Below are 24,294 nucleotides of genomic sequence, written 5' to 3' on the forward strand. Positions count from 1 at the left end.
AGCCCTACTATTTATCAATGAATATTATAAACCATACAAACCTGAGTACATTGTGCCATTGACTTCCACTGAGACAGTGATGCTGGCATTTCCATTGGTTGAGATGCTCAGAGACATGTCCTGCTGCTTTTCTTCTGGGGAAAAAAATTTATTTTTTATTTTTACTAAATTCATGTGACATATATATTCGCTCAAAATTCTACATTAGTACATTTAGATGTGATCATCCAGAAATACTGTGCTTAGAAATACTCTGCTGTTAAATTGCTACCAATTTGAAATAAATTATTTGGCATTTTATATCTGTGTGTAATGAAGGTTTCGTAGAACTTCAACATTGACATTTTTAAAACAAAATGTCAACCTTGAAAAGAAAAACTTGTCTAACACCAAGTTAATCTTTTCCTCAATGGAAACACTAAAGTTAATTCATTATTTCAGGGTTCTTATCGTATTTGACAAACACTGGTCGCACTGACCTCTGGTGGTGATGGTGGGGGCTCCCAGACGCAGGTTCATGGGCATTTGGGAAGCCATGGCCAGCAGGTTGTGTTGGAAAGCCTGCTGCATCAGGCGTTGCTGCTCTTCTGCCAGACGGGCCATCTTCCTCTCTGGCCCCTCTCCTCCTCCGGTCTCCAGCTTTTCTCTCAGCTGCTCCAGTGTGGCGGCTCTTGCCAAACCTGCAACCTGCTGGTGACCCAGGGCAAGCGCCATGGAGGGTCTCGCTGCCATGATGGAGGGGGTCAGGTCATCTGGAAGAGAGAAAAATGGGAGAGTTATTTTTATGATTTTTTATGGACCCATTAGTCCATCTACATGGACTGAAAATAAATTCAGGAATGTAAAGTAGCAGAATGCAAATGTTTGTCTATGTCAGCCTTCTTGCCCAACGTGAGCTTGGAGGGTCCAGCCTGTGCAATGCTGAATAGGAAACGGGAGTATTAAAAATGGATGGGTACAAATCATTAAATACTTCAAAAGGCCTGTATGTTGAGACTCCAAGGCTACATTTACATAATTGTACTTATTTTGGATGGTGTTTTTATCTATTAAGCACCCATTGTTATCTGCCAATATTTGCTCTAAATAGTTTGATTGGTGGTCTCTACAAAGGTTGCTTAGAGCCAATCAGATGAGATGCGAGACGATGTCTCCATGTGCCGCTAAAATGGCTCCACCAGTCTGGGAATTCTACCAGGTGTCAGAAAAAGACAATAAATCTGCAATTTGCCAGGTGTTTTCCAAAAGAAAGATTGTGATTCATTATCTGACCATGCACCTGTCCTATGACAGCATTCTGCATAATAATTAGCTATACTTGTGTGTTTGAGAAATGACATAAGATTCAAAACTATTAATTTAAATAAAAACAAAACAGAGCTGGTTTGAGCATGCAAAGCAGTTATGCAGCATTAGTGAGCGTGACATTCAGACCACATGTCTTCCTATCTGACCCCATAAAGAGGTTGACAGGTAAAATACAGTGCATTGCACTAGTCAAACCGTGGATACTGTCAGGGTCCGCAGCAAAGTCACATTCCAGCCAAGTCAAAGTGACATCAGATAAGACAGCGGGGTAATGACAGTTATCAACAGGATCCTATTGATGTGGACTGAGAGCTTCAAAGTTCATAAAGTGTCCCCCCCAGCGTGGGAACCATGTTATTAATCAGTAGTAAAGGTGAGGGCTCTCAGCAGCCCGGGGCAAAAGTGGTCCACACATAGACTTAAACACCTGGATGGACTACACACACACGCTCATACAAAAACACTGAAAATGCTCAAACAGACACACACACACACCTATGGCAGGATCCAGTGGAGGGAAGAAACGTGACTTGTTGCGCAAATATAATATGCAAATGCAACCGCACACTCACATTCTAACATTCCTGCATTCGCACGCTGTCATACCAACACACACACACACACACACACACACACACACACACACACACACACACACACACACACACACACACACACACACACACACACACACACACACACACACACACACACACACACACACACACACACACACACACACACACACACACACACACACACACACACACACACACGACAAGAAAGAAGAGCATGCTTGAGTTGTCATGTAAATGACTTTTAAATGCTTTGTAACCATGATGATAATGAAAAAGCTCCTTAAATCTTTAAGATGTATCTGTAAGTACCGTTTCATTCATGTGTTTATCCATTGCTATGACAAGATGTAGTTTTTCTATTTTGCAACAGAGGGCAGTATTTACCTATAAGTACTTCAAAGTCTAAGGACATGTAACTGGAAGCCTCTAGTTCAATCCAACCAGTACAGAGAGGCTACCCTCTGTAGTAAACATTTACCCAGTTTAATATAGATTTCATAGATCCAGAGAGGGGGTTTCTGAACATATATGCTTGTTTTATTCTAGCTACAGCCTCCTCCCCCTCCACAGTTACACACATGTATATCTGAGAGCTGCCTGTTTTGGTTTGTTTTAAAAGGTAACCCCCACACACCTTGAACTTATTTTCTTACATGGAATTTATGGAATAAAGATTACCCATCGGGTTCGTACAGCTTTTTTAGGGGTAAGTATCAAGCACCTTTCAAGCCCCAACAGCCCCATACCAAAATTGTTCCAAAATTGTTGAAAAGAATGTATAATGACACATTTTACCTCCTGTTTAACTTTGATTGTATTTTTTGATCAGGGTTATTTGAAGCTTGCTAATTTCCAGAGTATGGGATCAACATGACATATTTAGCTGCTAGCTAGCTCAGGTCATCAACTCCTGGGATATTTATAGGATTGTTTAATTACAAATATTTCAAAAACTAAAATAAACGATTTTGTAGAAGAAACACCAGTTTATGTTGAAAATCAAGCATTTTTAAGGAGTTCGGATTACAATTTAGTTTTTTTCCTAAACTTTATAATGGTTAAAATTAAGATTTTGTACGAAGCCTCAACATCCTCTTTAAGCTGGTATGAAGCTTTGTGATTTATTTGAAAAATAGATTTTATACTTAGTGATATAAAACTTGTCAAAGTAATAAGGTTACTGTCCCTAGAGGTTTTTATTCAAGCTGCTAAAAGTCTCTATAATATATATACAGTATATTGTCAACTGTATGTTTCCTACCTTTCTTCAGAGAGTGTCCTGGTGAGGCCTGCAGGCCATTGAGGGCCCCTGAGGCTGCTGCACCCAGAGCTGAAAGGTGCATCTTGGGAGGTGAGAGGATGTGGGGAGCTGTGCTGGGAGAGGGAGAGAAGCGGAAGAGGCTGCTGCTGTAGCTCGGACGACGACCCTCGCGTCGGTTGCTGTCAATGGCGGCCTGGAGCTCACCTGGGGAGCTGAGGCCTTTCCTCTCGCACTCATACGGGTAAAGATATTTCATGTACCTTAAAAGAAAAACACACAAACAAAGCAATACATCAGATCAACACAAAAGCATTCACATGGCCAGTATTAGCCTTGCCATTGGGACACAGTGGCTTAATCCCTCTCAAAAACATAAACACAACCAAACCAAAGTTTTTATGCTGTTTTGACACAATACTGGCTAATTTTAAATACTTTAAATAAACTACATAAGCACATTATACTGGCTGTCAGTTTTAGTCCACAAACAGTAATCTCTGTTGTTTTTTCCCAGCTGGCCAGAAACTAAATTGAAAAAAAACCCCCCCAAAAAACACTAGTTAATTGTTAAACTGATTATTTAGTTTTAGAATGAACCTCTTCTGTTGTTTATTTCGTTGAATTCATGTCTTTCTGAATGCCCCCCCACCCCCTCGATTGCTGGAAATCAGAGAAAGAGTTCACATGTACTGCTGTAAAACTAGTCATTTAGCCAATATGTTAAGTATTTTCTCCCCTTCTCAACTGTATCTGTACACCAAGGACATCTTATTTTAAAAGGATGATAATGTCTTTATTTTTTTGTTTTTTTAGCGAGAGATCAGTTTGTCCTTGTGGTGCAAATACATAGACAACCAATTGAGGAGTAGGAACAGATTTTTTTAGCTAGTAAAGGCTACTATACATTATCCATTTTTAGTTTGCACGTTTCAATCAGTGGTTGGATTGAGTTTTTCCATTAAAAAAAATGCTGCGATGAAGTATCCTTTTTTCATTTTATCCTGGCACTTCTATCACATTAATTCTGTCCCTGTCTGAAGTCAGAAATCTAGCTGTTTTAACTGTGTTTCTCTTATCCCTCACAGTGATTATAGAAATGTCATACAAAATCATGTTATTCCGGAAAGCTGACAACAACCTTAAGGGCATGTATCAGCACATGATTCAATGACACCTGGTCTGACAATTGTGCAATAGCATGTTTTGCATGTTGAGTACACTCAGATGACATCACAGGGGCTCTACAAGTAAGCACAGTCACGGCTCTGGTATTTTCTTCATCCCATAAGAGCATTCGGTAAAATGAACATACATTGTTGTGCATGCTGACCGCATAACGGTGAAATAGCAGATCAATAAGAAGCTAAGAGCAGCGTCCATTACATAGGGCTAACGGAGCAATGCTACACAACAGCCCACCAACATTAAAAATACATAAAGGTTCATTAGGGCACCCTGCTCATGGACAAGATAGAAAGGTGTTACAGCTACTGAAGAATTTTTATTGAGACAGCACAAGCGTTTCTGTCGCGGTTTGGCGTGCAATCTGTCAGTCAAACCCCACCTTAGTCATTGTGAACTCTGACCCAAATCACATCAATAAATCTATGGGAATCAATGGGTGCTATGTGTGATGTAATGGACGGAGGGATTGAATGTGAAGAGGGAAGGTGGCCTGGTTGAGGAAACAAACCCGCATGTGTATAAACACACAGGCAAGGATTAATATTGACATCCAAACTCAAATCGACACACACAAAAATCTTCCTTATTTATGGAATAAGGAAGGTGCTTGTTTTCAGCTGAGAAGCCACACACTTGAGATTCGTTTATTTCGTTACAGTAAATTTAATTACAGTTTACATAACATGTGCAATGCATTCATGGGTTGTTTTGTGACACAGATGCAAAGACTTACTGTGTGCGCAGGGTGAAAGCAGCACTGGTGATGGAGGTAGGAAGGTTGAGTCCCTTTGTGATTTCTCTCCAGATCTTCTTGTTGATAACCTCCACCAGGCCTCCCTTTTCTGTCACCAGCTTGTACAGCATATACAGATCCAGGACCTGCTTGGCCATGATGGGGATACGATTGACTGGGGTTCCTGTGGAGAAGAGGAAAACCATAAAATAAATCAATACGGTATGAATCATACATCTGAATCGGAATAGCTTAGTGAAGCACAATGGATGCTTTATGGTGGATGACTGTATTTCAAAGTGCATTTGTGTATCACATGCATTTTTAACATGGGTAATCCCACAGGGAATGGAACCCTTAATGCCGACAATTTCTCTTGTGTGCATCCCTGCTGAGACATATTGGCACCTAACACAGAAAATACATTTAAAGGTGCTACAGTGAAAATTACAAAGCAGGATGAATTCAAAAGTATACATCAATTCATCCATCAAACAACACAGAAACACCCAGAATAATTTTAGACCTCTAGATACTGATTCCAATGCAGTCAAGATGCTGGTAGAACGATGGTGTCAGGCCTGTTGCCTGCACGCCTGTTAAATCTGGCTTGAAAACATATTAGCCCAGTTAAGGCAATCTGGCTTGACCTGGAAAAGGGGATTCCCAAACCACACAAAGCAAAGCGGCTCTAGACTTTTGATACAGATGCATTAATCTTGTCAACAGCTTATCTGCAGTGAGGCTTGCAGGGAGCGTGTGGGGAGGAGGGGGGGTGGATAACGCACAGGGAGGAGGGGGTGGTTCGCCGTATGCAACAGAATCAAAAAGTGCAATGCAACAGTGTAAGCATGAAGCGGGAGGAGGGGACTGAGGATTGTGACGACCTGCTAATCCATGGGCAGCGGTGGGTGGGGGGCTCCTGGATAGGCCAGTATAATGAAGCTCATTTAGAGGATTGTACTGAGTAAATCCACACCCCTCTGCTGTTAGTGCTGCTGGACACATCACAGGGGAGTCGCACAGATTTGCCCTCACAGTTAATGCCAGGCAATCCTTCAGCCCCTCCACAGGCTGCTCTTAACCTGGAATCAGACTCATTAATGACTTTGTAAAATAGCAGTGTGATCAGGCCATGAAGATTAGCCCTGGTTCATTTTCTTAAGTTAGCAACATGTCTTTAAGCCATGTGCAAGGGGACTACGTGAACACATGGAGCTACATAATGCGAAGATCAGGAAGGTGTAGCAGCACTGTCGGTCCACTATGGCTCTGACCTGTTAAGTGCACTACTTAATATTGTGGGGGTTTTAAATTAAAGGTGTTGTGTTCATTAAAAAATACTCAGAAAGTTTGACCCCTAATATTGCAGATATTTTTAGAAGACAAGGTATGGGCAGAGAGAGAGAGAGTTATAACCTGTAAAATATGCTGTCATGAACCAGTGGTTCTTTTAATATTGACTAATTTCAAAGCAAAATTCGATAAAGTTTTTAGGGGTTCAAGGCAAAGGTGTCAAAAAAAAGTGTAAAAAAATTGTGTGATTGTGTATTGTACATGCCTACAAATTACAAACATGGGCGGGGGAGATTTGAGATTTTTAAAAATTACACGATTATAGACAACCAGGATAACCCATAAAGAGCAGAAAAACAGGAATGCATATTTCCGATGGAAACAGTTGACACCTGTAAAATTGAATGTAATCCAATACATCATCACTGCAAATAAATAGATAAAAAATCTAATATTTGATTGTATTAGATGGTTCTGGTTTATGTCAGGAAACAATAAATATAAAGCCCTCCGATGCTGCTTATAAGAGCTCCTTTCATCTTTAAAATGACCATAACAATAGCACCACAGCATAGTGTATGGGGTTAATATTGTTTGGTCTGTTAAAGCTGCAGAAAATACTGTTCTGGGAAAAAAGACATCTTATCTCCAGAGCCAATTAACAATTAGCAAAACAAGATGGCCTTTGTTAGGTTGCCAGCTTCCTTACAGATCATTTGGATTAGCTTACCTACGTACAGAGCAATTATCTAGCAGGTTTTTATTTAACCTCAGGTCTGTATTCACATTTAATTATCCAATAAGTCAAATTAACCATAATCCTTCCAAACAAATATTTGCTTCTAACAGGAGGTGTTCGCTATTTTCAAATGGTTGAATTTCAGAATTAAATTCAAACATATAGTGAAATAACTTTTTCAAATCAGTTGCAACAATTTATATAGTAGAACATAAATTTGTGTAAAAATGAATAAGCCGGTAATGTAATAGTATAAAAGGCAACTGCACAATAAAATTTAAAAAGGTTCCTTTCAGACTAAAAAAAAGAGCAACTTTATTCTGAGGTGGCATGGTAAACTAAATGTAGGTGGCAGACCATCCACTTTATCTCTGGGCAGTAGCCACATTTCCAGAACACGCAGCGCGTCAAAGCACCAGGAATGCTTTGCTGCCAGCGCCTTGTCAGTTATTTAATGCAGCGTTGGACATCAATCCTGCATCAAACAATTAGTACAACTAGAGGGGTCAGAGATCAGCCAGGGGTTATTGATGTGTGAATTAAACTGCAGGTCAGCAGGAAGCCATGTTTTCATACTGGCCTGGACGTGAACAATGAGAGCACAACAAATGAGACACAACAGTACTGGCCCCATAGTGACAGGCCAGCAGTTAGTTCAGCTTTAATTCATGCCTATGCTTTTATTCAACCCTTTATCAGTGCCTGCTGTCAAATCAGGGCAGATGTAATGTTTTTACAAGGAAGTACTTTCAAAGCAGATAAACACATGAGAAAAACAAAAAACAGATAGGACACATTTCAGATGGGAGAGCATTTTGGCCATGTGATTGTGAGAGGAAACTAATGAGCCATCTATATATCTTAAGTGTACCAGAGGCAGTTTTGAAACCCAAAACAGCATTAATTAGTCAACACTTGACATCAGCCAGGTTTCACATTTCAACGTGGCTCGAGCACATATGAAAGCGCTGGGAAAGCACCTTTGATAATACCGTAATTGACCAAAAATCACATTAGCAACACTTGGGCAGTTAGCCACAGAGTTCCCTAATTTGAAAGTCTGCCTTTGGTGTCCCACATCTGCTCCGTTTCCAACCCTGGAGACATTTAGCTCTAACAGGCTTAATTAGACCAGTCCAAAACATTTCTTTTGATCGCAGCAGCACAACTCCTCTGCCTCACAGGGCCTTCAACATGCACTTTATTAGACTTTTATAATTGTCCCTTCTTCAGCGTTATCGCTCATTTTTCTTTAGCGAAGAGTAGAGACACCATGATCAGCAATGTTAAGAGACTTCATGCCATTAGGCCATGTGGGCCTCAAGTAGGCAACTATTGGGTATTTCATCTCTCTGTACAGCCCTGATTTGTCCACTCGGCTGCTCTGAGCCAATCTGTAATTGGCTGCAGGCTTCACCTCCCATCATCCTTTGCCCCGGACTGATTTTCCCCGAGGGACAGGGCCATCAGGAGCCTAGTGATTAATGGCACAAGGGGTCAGAGGTCGCTCTGGTGGGAAGTGCCGCGGCTGAGGGCCCCTGAACCACTCCCTAAGTCCTTCCTCCGACTTCCACAGTGAACAGAAGAGCGACACGGCTAGTCTTCAAACGGCTAGACTTCAAATGATAAGGCGTATAGATAGAGGGCCAGACAGAAGGGAAAAAAGGGCTTTGACAAATGTAGGCCTTTTAAGGACAATACTTTTAGAGAGTGTTTGATATTAGGTGGTACCTGATATTTTGTGTAGATAAATTATTAATTATTTTAGGTAACACCTGAGATAATCTCACAGCAGAGTAGAAATCATTTACACTACAGGAGCAAAAATGTGTATAATAACTAGGGGTCTAACAATTCACCAAATCCACAATTCAATGAGACAATTTTGTTTTTAATGTGAGGATTCAATTTTCTATTTAAACCTTTTTTTCCAGCACTGGCAGCTATGCCATTGTTAGACTATAAAGTATTGATTCATAAAGATCAGCATTGGTTCTATGCCCTGACAACTCTCATTTACATTTTTAAATTCTTCTTTAAAAAAGATATGCTACATACACTATATATAGCAGCCATTTTTTTCTAGAAGGTATCACAGTGAGGCCATACGTTCAATTTTTTTTTATTTAAACAATCCTACTTTTGATTTAAATAGTTGAAATTGAAAACTCATTTCAATCAATTTTCGATTCAGAATGGAAATTGCGACACTCCTTCATTTAACACAACACTGTAATAAAACACAGTTACGCAAACTCCATCATGAAGTTAAACATGGAATCAAGTAAACAGCCTTTCTGAGGCTGGAACCATTGATCAGATACCATATATAATTTGTTATAATCACTTACTGACCCCATGCATTGAGCAATAGCAAACAGAGTGTGACAGACAGAGACAGACTGTCCATCAGAATCAAACATTAACATTTCCCACCTCACATCCAGCTTTCTATCTCAATGGGAGAACAGAAAGGGAACAAGGTCATTTGATCTGACCCCTGACCTATATTTAGTAGGAAACAGCTGTTCACATTAAAGGGCCTCTATAATAAATCAATCGGGTGCCCCTGGCGCCAGTAGTGGTAAATTACATATCGCTGACTTCACATGATGGGCATTTTTTAAATAATTAAGTGACAGAGCGACAGCCTTCCAGCGGACAACACACAGGAAATGAATTTTTTACTGAATGAGCATTGGCTGGTGTGAGGTTTCACTAACTTCCACAGATGAATTCAGACAAAGAAAAGGAGAGGGAGACACGGAGATGCAGCATAAAGAAAGAGACATTTTTTGCTGCCTTTAGGAGGGAAGGATGGATGGATGGAAGGATGGGAAGAAAGAAGGGGGGAGGTGGCGTAACTAGCCAGCTGGAGAAAGACTGGATTACTGCTGTAAGGAAGGTGTCAGCCAACACAAACAGCCGCTGGCCTCATGGCAGTGTCTGAGTCCTTTCAGAGCACCCACCCACCCACACCTTCCTCCCCCCAACTCATCCACCACACAGCAGATAAGACCCCTCCAGCACTACGTCTCACTCCATTCACTTCCTAAGTTCATTTTAGGTATATTCATTTTGCCTATTGGACTAACTGTTAGTAAGAAACGTTAAATAGTATGTTCACTCAGTTTTAAGCCACATTCTTCTTCTTTTTTTTTTTTTAACTCTATATTTTAACCGGATAAAGGATTGTAGTTATCGAACAAAAAGTTATCAGAGAGGCAAGCTGAGCAAACGTTAGCAGCAGCTCTTCTAGCAGCCCCTCGCCAACGAGCAGAGAAACACAGATTTTCAATGTGAAATGGCTTTATTGAGTGTTTTACAAGGTCAATTTGTTTAGGTGAGGAGGAGACCTCCATGTACATGGTCGCCCATAAAGTTGGAATAAAATATTTTTTACCTCTTTGCATGAAATGATTGTGACAATGTGATGCATACTTGACAGATAAACTGTATAACTTCACAAAACTTTATTAATGAATCTCTTCCAAACATATTCAACAATTAACAGAAGATTGTGTCTGAAAACAAAATAATTCCAACTTTATAGGCGACCGTGTATAATGTAGCTCCCGGTAAAAAAACATTCTGAATGACGAACACTGAAGGAATCATAATCCAGAGATACTGACTGCACCGATAGCTTTGCACCGTCTTTTGCTATTGTTTTGACTGAAAGAGCTCTCGTGGCAGAAAATTACATATTGCACATTCAAACAAGTACAAATAAAAATCCCAAAACAGAATGCAATGATTTGCCAAATGATTTTCAGCCTACATTCAACTGAATACAGTACAAACACAAGATATAATGTTCAAACTCTGAAAAATGTATGTAAATATATACACTTATTCTGTTTTTATTTAAGCTGGCAAAAACTGCACCAAGTATCATTGCTGGAATTTCCAACAGCCTTGGTGCTTTTCATCCACACTTCCAATTCATGAATTGTGTCAATATAGAACAGCCCAAACCCTTTATAAACATGGGACAGAGAGACACTGACAGGAGAGACAAGTGTCTGGACTCCACATGCTAAGTGTTTACTTTATGTCGGGCAGCCCCCTGGCTGTTTAGTTTATATGTTCGTATGTCAGGGAAGCATATTGTCAGGACCCTGCTCTGCTGGGGCATGTTTGTTTTATTTTTAATGCATGGCCAGGGACATAAAAGGTAAAAAAGCCTTGAGTGTATGGAATTTGCTATCTTTAGTCCAGGCAGAGCCACCACTCGCATGACGGACCAATTCATATCAAGTGTTAAGATATGTACCCTCCACATAAGGGAAGTTAAATGTAACGTTACACTATAGATACATCGCTATTCTAGGCATGAAGCCACAGCTGATACAGACAGAGAGATAGAAACATAGTGACGGCTGTCTAATAAAGTCTATATTACAGTATTGAGGGTCGATATGCTCCATACCGTTGGCTGCGTAGGTGTCATTCCTGTCATGCCAATAAAGTGCAAATAATGTGAATTGACAGAGGCAGAAAGGCAGAGAGACAAAAGAAGGCAGACAAGACAGGAAATAGAAAGAAATAATGGCTTATCTTCTACCAACTGTGCTTAACTGTGATGATAAGGAACACAAAGAGCACAGGCCTGCATGCCTTTGTTAAACTCAAAAATAAAAGACACATAGGGTCCAGAGAAGCCACGTGTTTCCATCTACAGAAATGAGAGATGAAAGCAGCCATATATCCTATATCTCTCATTTCATGTTGTAGCCCTACATTGACTAGAATCTTCACAATTGGAAAATATCAAATACTGCTAACACCTTCTCTTCCTTCCAGGTCTCCTTCCGTCCCAACAAAAAGAACAAATACTAAGAGGGGAAAAGAAAGCAAACATTCAATGATGGATAAGTCACTTGAAACTATATTTACTCAAGAAACAGTGAGAGTAGCTTCTCTGTAAGAATTATTACAGTGTGCAGACGCGCCAGTATATTAAAGGAGCCGTCTTCTGTGCACTGTTAACTGCTTCAGCCTGTGATGTAAAACATCACAAAACTGGCGAGGCTCCAAACAACAGCCAGAAGCTGTAAATCTCACTGGGTGCTGCTGTTCACACACCAGGGAGGCTGTCAGACTACAAATAATTACACTATTAGAACTTGAATTACACGATTAGAAGTTTGTCAAGTGCAATTTGGCAGTAAATCTCTGCACTGACAAGCCTGGCACAGTCCATGATGTCTAAAGTACTGTTACTGTTATGTCCCGCCTTAATCTTCTGACAGTGAAGCATCTTTGAAATGAATTAGAGACGAACTGAAAGAAAGAGAGTGAGAGAAAAAAAAGAGAGAAAGAAACATGACTCCTTCTCCATGGGTCATGAAGATGGGTCACCTGGTGAAATAGAGGGGGAGGGGGATTGAAAAGGTTGGATGGCGCGAAAAGTGAGATGGCCTCTGCAACTGTAACCCAAGTCCCTTCAATCCCCAGAGACCCAGCAGATCAACTGACTGGACCCCAATCAACACCGGCTGATATGGAGCTGACAGAGAGATGGATGAATGGACGGACGGACGGATGTCTCTTATGCTGCATGATTATTCAGGCTGACTAGTCTTACAATTTATGAAGGTTCTCAGAAATAGAGACTGGCAGGTGTAATGCTGGGCAATATGGAAAAAATCTTCTATCCCTATACAGGTAATTTCATATCTAGATAAAATATTTTATGATTAGGTATATTTTCTGGTAACTTCAGCTTCTCATATGCAATGATCGGGACATAAACTGTTCTTCAAACGACACAAATATTTCCGCAAGGCGGTTCAGCCCCTTATCTTTCAACAATGTGATAGAAAACCTATATATCGAAGAATATGTACAATATACATCTTCTTCTTCTTTTAAAAAAATATATATATCATCATATTACCCAACCCTAGGTGGGTGTATGCTACATAGGGAAATTTTAGTTTCTTCTCCCAAGACGTCTGTTCATATGAACAAAAAAAAGGGTCACTTTCCACGAAAAAGATGTGGATTCACAGAAAGCCCCAAAAGACTCTTCAACAAATAAAATAATGCAAGCAATACAAGTTTAGTTACTCCAACCAGCAGCCATATTTGAAGTTAACCATTCACTATCTGGGAATGTTTGTCTTCCATTAACATCGAGTTGACCAGTGAAATTGTGCAGGTGGCTGATGAATTTGCAATGTACTAGTCAGAGGCCAGTGCTTTGAGTCCGTTATTGTGAGGCCAGCATTCTGCACACTCATTTTATGATTAATGAATCTGATAATAAAATATCTATTGCATTATACAGACCTACTATTAGGAATTGATTTGACATTGCTTGACCTTTAAAAATGTTTTTTTATTTTTTTTCAAATAACTGCATGTCTTCAGCATTGAAGGCTGTACGCCTACACTCGAACCATAGCAACCACCTAAACCTGTTTTATTGGTCATGCATGAGCCATGCATTTACTGTGTGAACAACATTTCTTCACCCTTGTTGCACAATTCTGGTAGGGCTTGGTTTTGGTGCACATGTTTTATTGCTACTGCTGTCGAAAGACCTAAAAAAATGTTAAAATACTTTTTGGAACACAAATACTAATGTGTGTAAAGTTAACAAAATGAACAGAAATTTCTGCTCAAAGACGTTTGCAATAGTCTGTGCTACAGACATACTTTGATTTGCACTCAAGTGTTAAATTTACCCAGTTTTACAACATTGTTTAAATGCAACCTTCATTATCTCACTCCTCCATCTGAAGTTCATCTGCCCTACTTGTCTGAACCAGCTTTGAAACACAAGCTGTAATTGTGATTGGACTAATAATATCTCTAGGCAAAAAAATATTTATGAGCAAGCTTTGGATACAAGGGCGAACACCAGATGACAGCTACGACATTTTCAGTGGGGGGAGGTAAACCTCTGTTGACATATACAGTGGTTATAAACACTGATGATACAGGCCTGTATTGTGAGTTACAGTCAGTTAGGAAAAACGGTCAATAAAAGTTGTTTTCTATCCACAAGCTGAATTACTCAAGAAAAAGCACGAAGATTTAAATAACTATACTCTCAACTACATTTGAATATTTTTAAGATTGAGTACAAAAAACATGCCTACGAATGTCTTCTTTTTTTAATACATCAAATATCAAAGACTACATATTACATTTAAAAATAATTGCAGCACCAGATTTTATCCGTGAGTAAATGTATTCTTGAGTCACAATTTAAAACTTAACAGCTTGGTCAAATACAGTGGATGACCTCTGCACTATATTTACATCTTACTGGAAGATGAAGTGAGAAAAAAAGCAACCCAATAGCTTGGCCTTGTAAACAGCCATCTTTGATCTTTGTAGAAATGTCAAGAATGTATATGTCACAGCAACATGACAAAGGTATGTTGTACGCATAATAGAGGGAGGGGCTTTGTCATCAACTGTAGATTCTTGCGACAAAGCTGCAGAGGTCAACCTTTTCCGCTTGAGTAGCTTGAAACTCAGGTAAAACAAATCTGAGAGATCTGAGAGACAGACAACAAGGGTAAGAGCAATATTTAGACCCAGTAGAAAGAATAAGAGTTAATAGACCATGCAAGAGAGAAACAATGTAAGGAAGAGAAAGGCCATGAAAAAAATACAAGTGAAAAGAGAAAAAACAGGAACTACACTATCTCTTCAGTGACACTGTAGCCAACACTAGTGACAGTTCACTGGTGACGCTGGGTTCTGCTGGTTTAAACCGTAAGTAGGTGGCAGTGATGTCTTCACTGGCAGGTGCAACATTGAGGGTGTCCCTCTCCTTTCTAGCAAGCTTTATAACACAGCTAACTGCTTCAATCAATGGACACCCGGATTGACAGATAAAGCCATCAGCTGACGGGTCCCATTTGGGGCCCAGCACCACTGATCAATACGGGAGACATCAGCTGCTATAAGCCGAAGGATATGTTGAAACAGGCGAAGAGGTTGTTGGGGGGTTGTGCACTCATCTTGGAAATTTCAACTGCCATCAATGCTAATTACTTTTGGCTTTTGGAATCCATGACAGTGGGTCATACATTTACCTTTCAAGGATTCAGCTGATGGTCTTAATGCAGATTGACTTCAAATGAGGTCACAGCAGAATGTGCTTTAGTCCCTACATTGCAAACAATAGTCTGTGTAAAAAAAAACACTTCTTAGTAAAGAAGGGAGGGTGCTAAGTACTACATTTTCAGGGTTCACACAGCTGATTAGGAGTAAAATTCAAGCACTTAGAAAGTACGTTAACCAAGAATTTCAAAATTCTCTATGCTTTTATTATCATATCTAAATTGTAACTGTAAATGCATTTTCCCAAAAAATATAGTCTACAGAATGAATTTATATCTACAGCAATCTTTAATGGTATTTTTGATAACGCTAATGCTTGCTAATTTCCGGAGTAAAGATTTGAAGGGCGTGGTGTGAGACGCCAGGAGACAATAAACATGTATAATAATTGTTTCATTTTAAAACATTAAGATTTTTACTTCTTTTTAAGCACCCCAGGTCACGCAACAGAATGAAACAATAGGAAAGGGGTAGTGGCTTACTGATTGCTACAACATGAAAATTCAAGTTTTAAGTCTGGTTGCAGAAGATGAAAACTAATCTCTGCAGTGTCATCTACCATAATGTGTTAACTAACCATTACCAGTATCTAATAATGTATCCAAAACAACAAACCACATCAACTGAAATGCCATCAACAATGAGGCTTTAACATTTGCAGCTGTGTATCTCGTGTCCATTTCTTCCCGCAAATCAAGCGTCTTGTTTTCCATTAGGCCCCTTTGCACTCACATCTCCGTTACTGTGTGGCTTATGCAACACTGCTGCAGAGCTGCACTGGAAGTGAGCTCAACGGCTATTGTACTGGTGTAGGGCTCCTCTGGGGGCTGTAATGTGTTTCATACCATCCATCACAGGGGTGTGGAGGCCAGGAAACATTGCTTTAAGAGCACACACAGGACACAGATGGAAAGGCAAGACACGCAGATATGCAGAGATAGCAGAAGTTTGGGAAATTTGTTCATCACAGGAGGGCTTCATGTGGGAACAGCTTAACAAAGCCCCCACCCGCCAAAAAAAAGTGAAATAAAGTTTAACATTAAGGTAAATTGAAACACACAAATCATGTAAAGGAAACTGTATTTCCAAATAAAGTAGATTTTATAGGCGTAACAAAACCTCTGAATCCAACATCATTTATCATAGCCTGAAACTGTAGAAACAGAAATTACCCTCAACAAATTTTGTGCGACCAAATCCAAGCTTAAAATAGGGATTTTATCAACATCAGCACTTACCTGATCATTTAAAAACATAAAATTCTGTGTCGCATGAGAATTTGCCAATATTGGTAACACTTAAGAGCACTTAAGTGTTGTATACAAGTTTGATTTGATTCAAATTTTTGTAAAATAAATTATCAAAGACATTTAACTTGTGTTTTTTATCTCCAGATTTCTGGCATTAAAACTATGTTATACTGCAAAAAAAAGTCTACATGGCTACTTCTAGCCATGATTGTGCTGTTTTTATTTTTGCCAGGACGTACATAAAGAGGCAGTGAGGAATTTGTGATAGGAGCAAAAAGCGCCACAAAACTGTGTGGAATTCAGTAAGTTTATTATAATGTGGCTTTTAATGCTGTATTTACCCAAACGTACTAAGATCTAGCATATGTCCATCATTCTTTAATATCATTAGTTGTTGTTTCTCATACCTTAAAAGTTCCTTTATGAACACATTGCTTCAGTTTCAGCCACATTTTACTTTCTTGGTGTTGTAATATCATCTTCATAAAGAGGCAAATGTATTCCACTGAAGCCAAAACAAGGATGCATGGATCTGAGGAGCCAGTGTTATTTTTACCCTGACCGATGACCTCGCTGGGAAGCATGAATCTGCTTGAGGCCTGCACTCGTCCTGTTCCCTGCTCAGTTACTTATGAGCATGGTGATTAAGAATCTCCCAGCTCTGCAGCTTAGAGACTCAAATCCCTGTACAGTATGGTCGTAATTAAAGATGGACAGCACAGTGGCAATCCACGGCTGTGGAAAAGCCCGGCTAAATGACAGAGGAAATAACAGGGAGGCAGTGCGGATTGGGGGTTGGGATGGAGAGACGGAGAAAGGAAAGAGACACAAAGAGTAGTCTTGGTTTGTAAGAAACAAACAAACAAAAAATAAAAAGTCTAAAGATTCTAATCTAACATCTCCCTACACACCCCAGACACAAAAACATCAGGAAAACTACTATTTCCTTTTGTTTTGAAGGAAGAGAAGAACATCACCACCGTAGACGTCCTGGCTCCCTGAAGGTTGGGCTGTAATTTGCCAGCCAACGGGTGGAGCCTACCAAAGGCAAAGATAATCTCAGCCCTTACATATATATCAACACGGAAACCACAAAATCTTTGATCAAAAATGCAGGGGAGGATGTGTCCATTAAGAATAGTTTTGCCTCTTCTTTTGGAGTCTGTCTTGGTGTAGTGATTAAAAAGCAGTGGTTGGATTCTGTGTATCATTTGGGTCCCCACCCTTTTGCCTGATTATCTTTCTGTCTGGTTGGTGAGTTTGGTCAGTTTCAGCCCACTGACAAAGTGCTTTCAAAGGGAAATGAAAGAGCAGGGCCTCGTTCCTACACAAGCTGGCCAATACCTCCCTTAACCTCACCTCTGTCACCCTCGTCTTCTACTGTGGTTTCCCTGTCTGCCCTCTTTAGCCTTTCTTTTCTCCCCTTTCACACATACAGACACGCGATGGTCACTCCCTCGTCTGCTGTCCGTCAGCGTTGCCCTATCAAAAAGGTTGGCCCCCACTTTTTGGGAGATCATTAATCATTCCGTGTAGGACAGGAGGCCCCTTAATCCAACCCCTCCTCCCCCCCGGCCTCACCGAGTCGGCCTCACCGAGTCGGCCACAGAGCGGCCCTCCGCCCCTATCCCCCATGGTGTTATCAAGTTTCAGTGGTTGTAACTGTAGCACAATAAACAGAGGGGGAAGGAGAATGGGGTGGGGGCAAAGGAGGAGGAAGGGATGGAGACAGAAAGAAAGACAAGAGAGGACAAAATGTCATTTCCTAACAACATTTTATTGGGGCACTCTAAGTAAAACATGCTTCTTGCGTCTCAAAAACGGCATCCACTTTGTGAATTGCTTCTTTAATGAGCCAGAATGTAGAAAGTAGATGAAATAAGTTGATTACCGAATTGCAGATGAAAACTGTTATTTGTGTAATACCTAGCAGTTCAAAAAGTGGATCTCAAATGAAATTCATTTCACCCGCATTGAAACGCTATCTAAAATGGTCGAATGTGCTCACAATACCCAGTGTTTTTATTGTTAAACCAACCAGGTGCTGCCACTTTCCAGAAGTTGTGGGGTGTTAACTAAAGGAAAATGAGGCCGTATCAAAGAGCCAGAGAATGTTCCTATTGTAGTGCGGTGTTTGTACAGAGGGCCCGCCTGTTACGAGGACCAGTGTGAGGCTGACCGGGGGAGTAATATAATGCATACATGGATCCCCCAGAGCCCATTCATGGTGTAATTGGTGTGGACAGAGCTCTCGGTCTCAGGGTTACAGTTAGGGAACTTCCTCTAATGTCCTGCTGGGAGGCCATTCTTCCCACACCAGAAAAAAAATCCAGCTTAACCAGGACATAAAATGTATTTTCTTCAAATGTAAAGAACTGGCAGAAGATGAGCTATTTTAATTGTCATGTTTCTCTTCATTCATCCAGCTTCAGTGTTCCAGTCCTGCTAGTGGGAATACCCACTGTAGTTTAATCAAATTACAGTCTCAATCTGATTACTCTGAATATGCATGTGAACGTAGCCAATGTTATATTGTGATATATATAATGAAATATGCAATTACAAATATGGAGGTAGATGGTTTTGGGCATATCGCCCAGCCCTAGGTCTGACCTTTTCATCTTTTAGAAACGGTATGTGTTGTTGTTATTGTTGTTGTTTTTTCAGTAAAGGAAAATAAGATTTGAAGGAAAAAAATTAGACTAAAATATGGACTTGCTCAATTTTGACAAAACAAAAAATTGGGCTACTTTAATATAAGGCCCCTGAAAACATTATTGGCAGCCACAGTGGAGATTTGTTGTAACAGACAAACCAGAGCCACTGTCAGTAGGTTTCACTGTGGAGCTGCAGCTACACGACACATCTCCATTATAATCATTATCTACTCTTGTTCCCTCCAACTCCTTCCTCTAATTCTGTACATCTTCCTCCAACCCCATCAAGACCACTATATTTGAACGGCACAGACAAGTCCAGCTTTCTACTTTATTAAACAGACCTTAATCTACTGCGGAGGGATTTTCTCCTAAAATAACTCTGAAGCAGCGATAGAACACCATGTGGTCCCTCTTAAGCTGAATCTACACTTCCCATTAAGAGTGTCACACTGGGATGGATCTAGCCTCTGCTGACGCGACGTGTGGGGTTTTTCATACTGGAGCAGAAGGAGCTAAAACACTTGTCTTTACCCCGTCACCCCCTCCGTTCTCGACTGGTGATTTCACTGAACAGGAGCCTCTCTCTCTGGCTCTGTCCATCACAGCCTGTGGCCATTAATCATCTCAAGTGGACAGCGCTGACAGGCAGTTGGCTGCATTACTCTTTTATTTTCTTCCTCTTTTTTTTTCTTTATTGCACACCCGTAGCTCCCGCAGCCTCACTCACTGCTCCCCCCTCGATTACCTCTTCACAACCTCACCTCCTGCCCCCAAACCCCCATCCCAAATGTGAAAGTGGCCGGGTGTCAAGCCAAAACAAACATTCACCCATCTGCTTAATCGAAACCTTTGAGGTGGTTAATGGCGTCAAACCTTTTCTCTGCACTCCCAGTGGGCGTGAAACAGCAAAACCTGTAATGGATATGATGAACAGTGATGTCTGCGTTCCTCATGAAGGCTAATACCCTCCACCCACACTCTTCCAGCATGAGCAGCCTTGGTGCATTTACATTACATTTACATGTCAGGCCATTAGCTGTGTCTCTATCTGCAGTGAATGTCAGCTGTCTAGTAGAACAAAGCTGAGCTTCTTCTTTTATAAGGGAGCAACAAATAGTATGGAGATCAATGGTGAAAGTGAAGGAAGTCTGCAAAGACATAAGAGCCAAGGCTGTAAAGGTGGAGAGGATTTGTATGCGTGTCTTCTGCCAATTTTGTGATGCAGAGCCCATCAATGGGCCCCTTTACACACAGACAGACTTTAGGACAGCTGCTAAAATTCCTCAACCATTAACACTCACGCACACACACGTGCCTGTTTTTAAGCGCAGAGGCAGGAAATGGGAATCCCTCGTAAGTTTTCCTTCCGCTGTTGCTTTCCTCTCAAGGCCTGGAGGCCCCACGATGAGGTGGGAAAATCACTTCACCATTTGTCTCTCTCAAACCAATCTGCTTCACTAAATGAGGTGGTATTTTTAAGCATTCTGCTTGTGAGGTCAGTCAAATGAAGAGGCTGTTATTTCCACGTGTTACACAAAGTGACATTTAACCAAAAAGGCTTTAAAACTCTTCCATCTTAAAAAAAGGAGTGCAATAATCTTAACCCTATATCTATCAAGTGAAATGGAAGGAGGAGTAGACACACAGTAATTAGAGGGTGCCATTAACAAGAGCTTAGCAAGGCTTGCTCTTCATCTCTTATACTCTTGGCACTAACAGCAATGCAACCAAGCAATTTGTTCCCTGTGATTAGGATTGTGGTTTGAGAGACAGCAGAGGTCAGCCAAGTGTCTCCACTCTTAAGGGAGGGCTGAGAGACTCACTCTAGAGCAGCTGAAATTATACCCTTCCCTCCTGCGCAATGGACACATCTAATGTCAATAGCAACACCCCTGTCATATATTGCATTCATATTTGAAGCACAACGGAGACATGGCAGTTTAATTTTCACCTTTCCAGTTATTTTTTCCGATGCCCTTTCACTTCCCTCAATTGAAAACACTCAAATAAAAAAAAACCTTCTTCTATTTGTCACCATATTCTTTTTCCTTTGACTCACACTTGTCTATTATAGATGAGCACTCTGGAGACACAGTAATATTTGTTACAAGTGTTGTCAGCCATTGACCCTTGCATTCTCTCACATGTACTGCCAATGATACAGGAACGTGATCCGTGCAAGTGGATTCCAGTTGCACTCTTTATAATTCACTCTGGAAATTTAATTCAGCTAAACAAGTTAAACAAACTGTAAATAACATGAGTTTTCAAATTGTTATAATTTAATCTGGTTGTTTTTGTTTTGAAGTGGGGTGCTTTATAAGCTTATGTCTCTCTCTAATCAATCACATATTTTATTCCACAATCAATTACATATTTTATTCCACATTTGTTTGGCTCAAAACACATCAATGGGACAATTTAAAGAAAGACAGGCTTGTTTTCACCTTTAAGTTAACCTATTTTTTCCTATCCTAAGTAAATGCACATTTAGTGGAAATAATGTGACACGGCGCACTGTAATCAGCCAGTTATCTGCTGTCAGATGGCATTTAAGTCAGCTTGATGGATTTCTCCGTCTGACCAGCGTGAGTAAAGGGTCAGCGAACCACTCCCAGCGTCTGCCACTGGACAGAGATGCTAACAGGGCCCTGACAGATCCTGTCCCTCCCTCTCTCTGGCTCTCGGCTTAATTCATCACCATCCAAACAAGACCCCCGAGTGTTAAGACCAGACCAGACACTCAGAAGCAGCTTCTCTCGTGAATGTGAGCTCGCCAACATGCATGTCCATGCACACGGACCCATGTACGCAATTTTACACACCATCATCATTTGTCACAGTCTGACAAAACAAACTATGCATCACATAACACACTTGCCTACATATTGTATCACCAATCATAGCCTGTGACAAAACATAATGAAGTATAAACCACACACATGCTCACGGACCATCATCACCCATCATAGCCTGCCAAAACATAATGTAAAGTATGCACCACTGTAATAACATTGTGATTCACCTTGGGAGGTATTGCTCAAGTCATGTAACTTGCTTGGCAACAGATTTGTCTGATAGAAGCCTAAGTGCATTAACTGCCCTGGTCAGAGGGGTCTCGCAGGCAGTGTCAAAGCAGCACGCGGTCAGCTGAGCCTCCCCGGCTGTTGGCCAACTAAATAAGTCAGACTATTGCCAGATCCGCTTGGCTCTCACACTGCAGAACCACAGGATCAACAGGGGCAGATCTCACCTGCTGACCTCTTAAAGCATTTACTCTGGGGAGGGGAATTAGTAAAGGATTTCTTAGCTAGTGAGAGTTACAGCATGTTTTTTTTAGTTGATAGGTGACATAGCACACTTGAAAACCATGGACAAGCAAATGTATGTCTAACACCAAAGAAGAAAAACAATAATATAGAGATATACATCCTATTGTTGCTTAGTTTCTATTGGCTCCAACAGTTGTAAGACCAGTTGTGCTGTAGGCATAACCCCGATCAATCTATAGTGAAATTCCAGATGGTCTGTAAAAAAAAAAAGACAGCCACCCCTCCTCACACTGACACAGGAAATGACTCTTAAGAAATGGAAGTCAGGTGGTATTTGCTTTTTCCACATAGGCAGAGAGAGCAAAATTCTCAGAACAAGGTCACATTTGTGGCAACACTCAACAGAAATGTATAAAGCAGAAGTGTTTCAATATGACTTCAAAAAACTTAATGTTTTCTTTTTTTTTTTTAAAGTAAAATGTATATTGGGCTGTCTACTGGATATCAAGCCTGAAACCATATAACTAAATTTTCAAACTGAAATGTTTGTAATGTATGAAGTAAATAGAAAAATGTTTTTAGAAAGCACATTCATTTACTTTGAGTATTTATTTGGAACTCACGTGAATCCCAATCAGATTTTTAAGTGAATGCCAAACCACTTGGATTTGACAAAAGTAAAAGCAAATCAATGCTTCAGATAATGAAGTCAAGAAGCAGCTGCTGGTTGATATAATGTGAATTCTGGAGGGCACTCTTACCTCTTTTCTGCATGAAGGTGAACAAGTCATCCAAAAACTCCTTTCTTTTAGGGTCACTGTCCAATTCATATAACTGAAAGAGACAACAGAAGCTTATTAGGACCATGGTGGACCAACTTGTCAGTTAACTGCATGTCGCCAACAGTCACCTGAAGTTCTTGCTGTATGTCTGTCACTGCTTTAGTCACAACCATGTTCAAATTGCCACAGGAAATAGCAGTCTGGCTGTTCAGCCCAGTTTATGATGCAGTTTTGAATGCAGTCTATTTTTTTCCATTTTGGTCCAGCGTGAAGAAGAGAACCACCTTTTATTATAAAAACTCTCTTTTCAAATATATATTTTTTGCTTTTTATGCCTTTACTAGATAGTGGATATACAGACAGGGAAGCGGAGACAGCAAGGACTGCTGCAGCAAGGATTAAGCTTTTGTATATATTTCATCTCCACATTTACTTCTTTGGCTCTATCAAGTGAGTTACCAGTGCACCCTAACTCAAGAACAACTTTTAACAGAAGAGATGAGGCAACATGAAATGCATCTGGAGATTCTTGGAGTGGTGGTCTTGGAGTTTCAGGGCCATCAACATATATTTAGAGATCTAAATTTGGAGAATGTTTCAAAGGAATAATCTATTCACAATTTCCACTAGTGTGACTTTTTTAAAGAATTAACATTGTGTAGATGGTGCGAAAGCTCTTTGGTTGCTCAATTACTAAAGCCACTTGCTGATCATAGTCTGTAAATGCTTACCTTAGCAAAGTCTCTGGAGGCCTCTCCTCTTCCTCTGCTACTGTCCGCCTCATCTGCCCAGCCTGCATTGCCATTCTACAACAGCCAAGAGAAAACACAGATACGGTCAGAAAAAACAAACAAAGTGGTTACAAACACTTACAGAGAGGATCCAGTCTGCACTAGTCTGGTGGTGAGTCTTTCTAAAGTAATACAATTATCTATTCTCAAGATAATTTCTTTAGTATTTTATCTTTATTCAATTGTAGCAGCTAGATAGAAACAGGAAACATGGGGCAGAGAGAGAAACGTATTTCATGCAGCAAAGGTAGTTTGAAATAGAACCAGGGACATTGCCTTGTTCCACCACTAATGTAGTTGCACATTTGTAATTCTTAAGAATGGGCTTTGAACTTTAACATTTTGTTAATG

At 40.4% G+C, this 24,294-nt stretch overlaps 1 protein-coding gene across 1 annotated transcript in view; it reads right to left on the minus strand.

Annotated features, from left to right (window-relative positions):
• LOC131992723 (AT-rich interactive domain-containing protein 3B-like) overlaps nucleotides 1–24,294 on the minus strand; it is a 49,368-nt gene that overhangs the window by 982 nt on the left and 24,092 nt on the right. The window contains 6 exon segments of the mRNA XM_059358394.1: nucleotides 42–134; nucleotides 480–752; nucleotides 3,148–3,407; nucleotides 5,066–5,249; nucleotides 23,132–23,204; nucleotides 23,884–23,958. Coding sequence (XP_059214377.1) covers nucleotides 42–134; nucleotides 480–752; nucleotides 3,148–3,407; nucleotides 5,066–5,249; nucleotides 23,132–23,204; nucleotides 23,884–23,958 — 958 coding nt within the window.

Source organism: Centropristis striata, chromosome 2 (assembly GCF_030273125.1).
Source record: "Centropristis striata isolate RG_2023a ecotype Rhode Island chromosome 2, C.striata_1.0, whole genome shotgun sequence".
Classification (NCBI taxonomy): Eukaryota; Metazoa; Chordata; class Actinopteri; order Perciformes; family Serranidae; genus Centropristis; species Centropristis striata.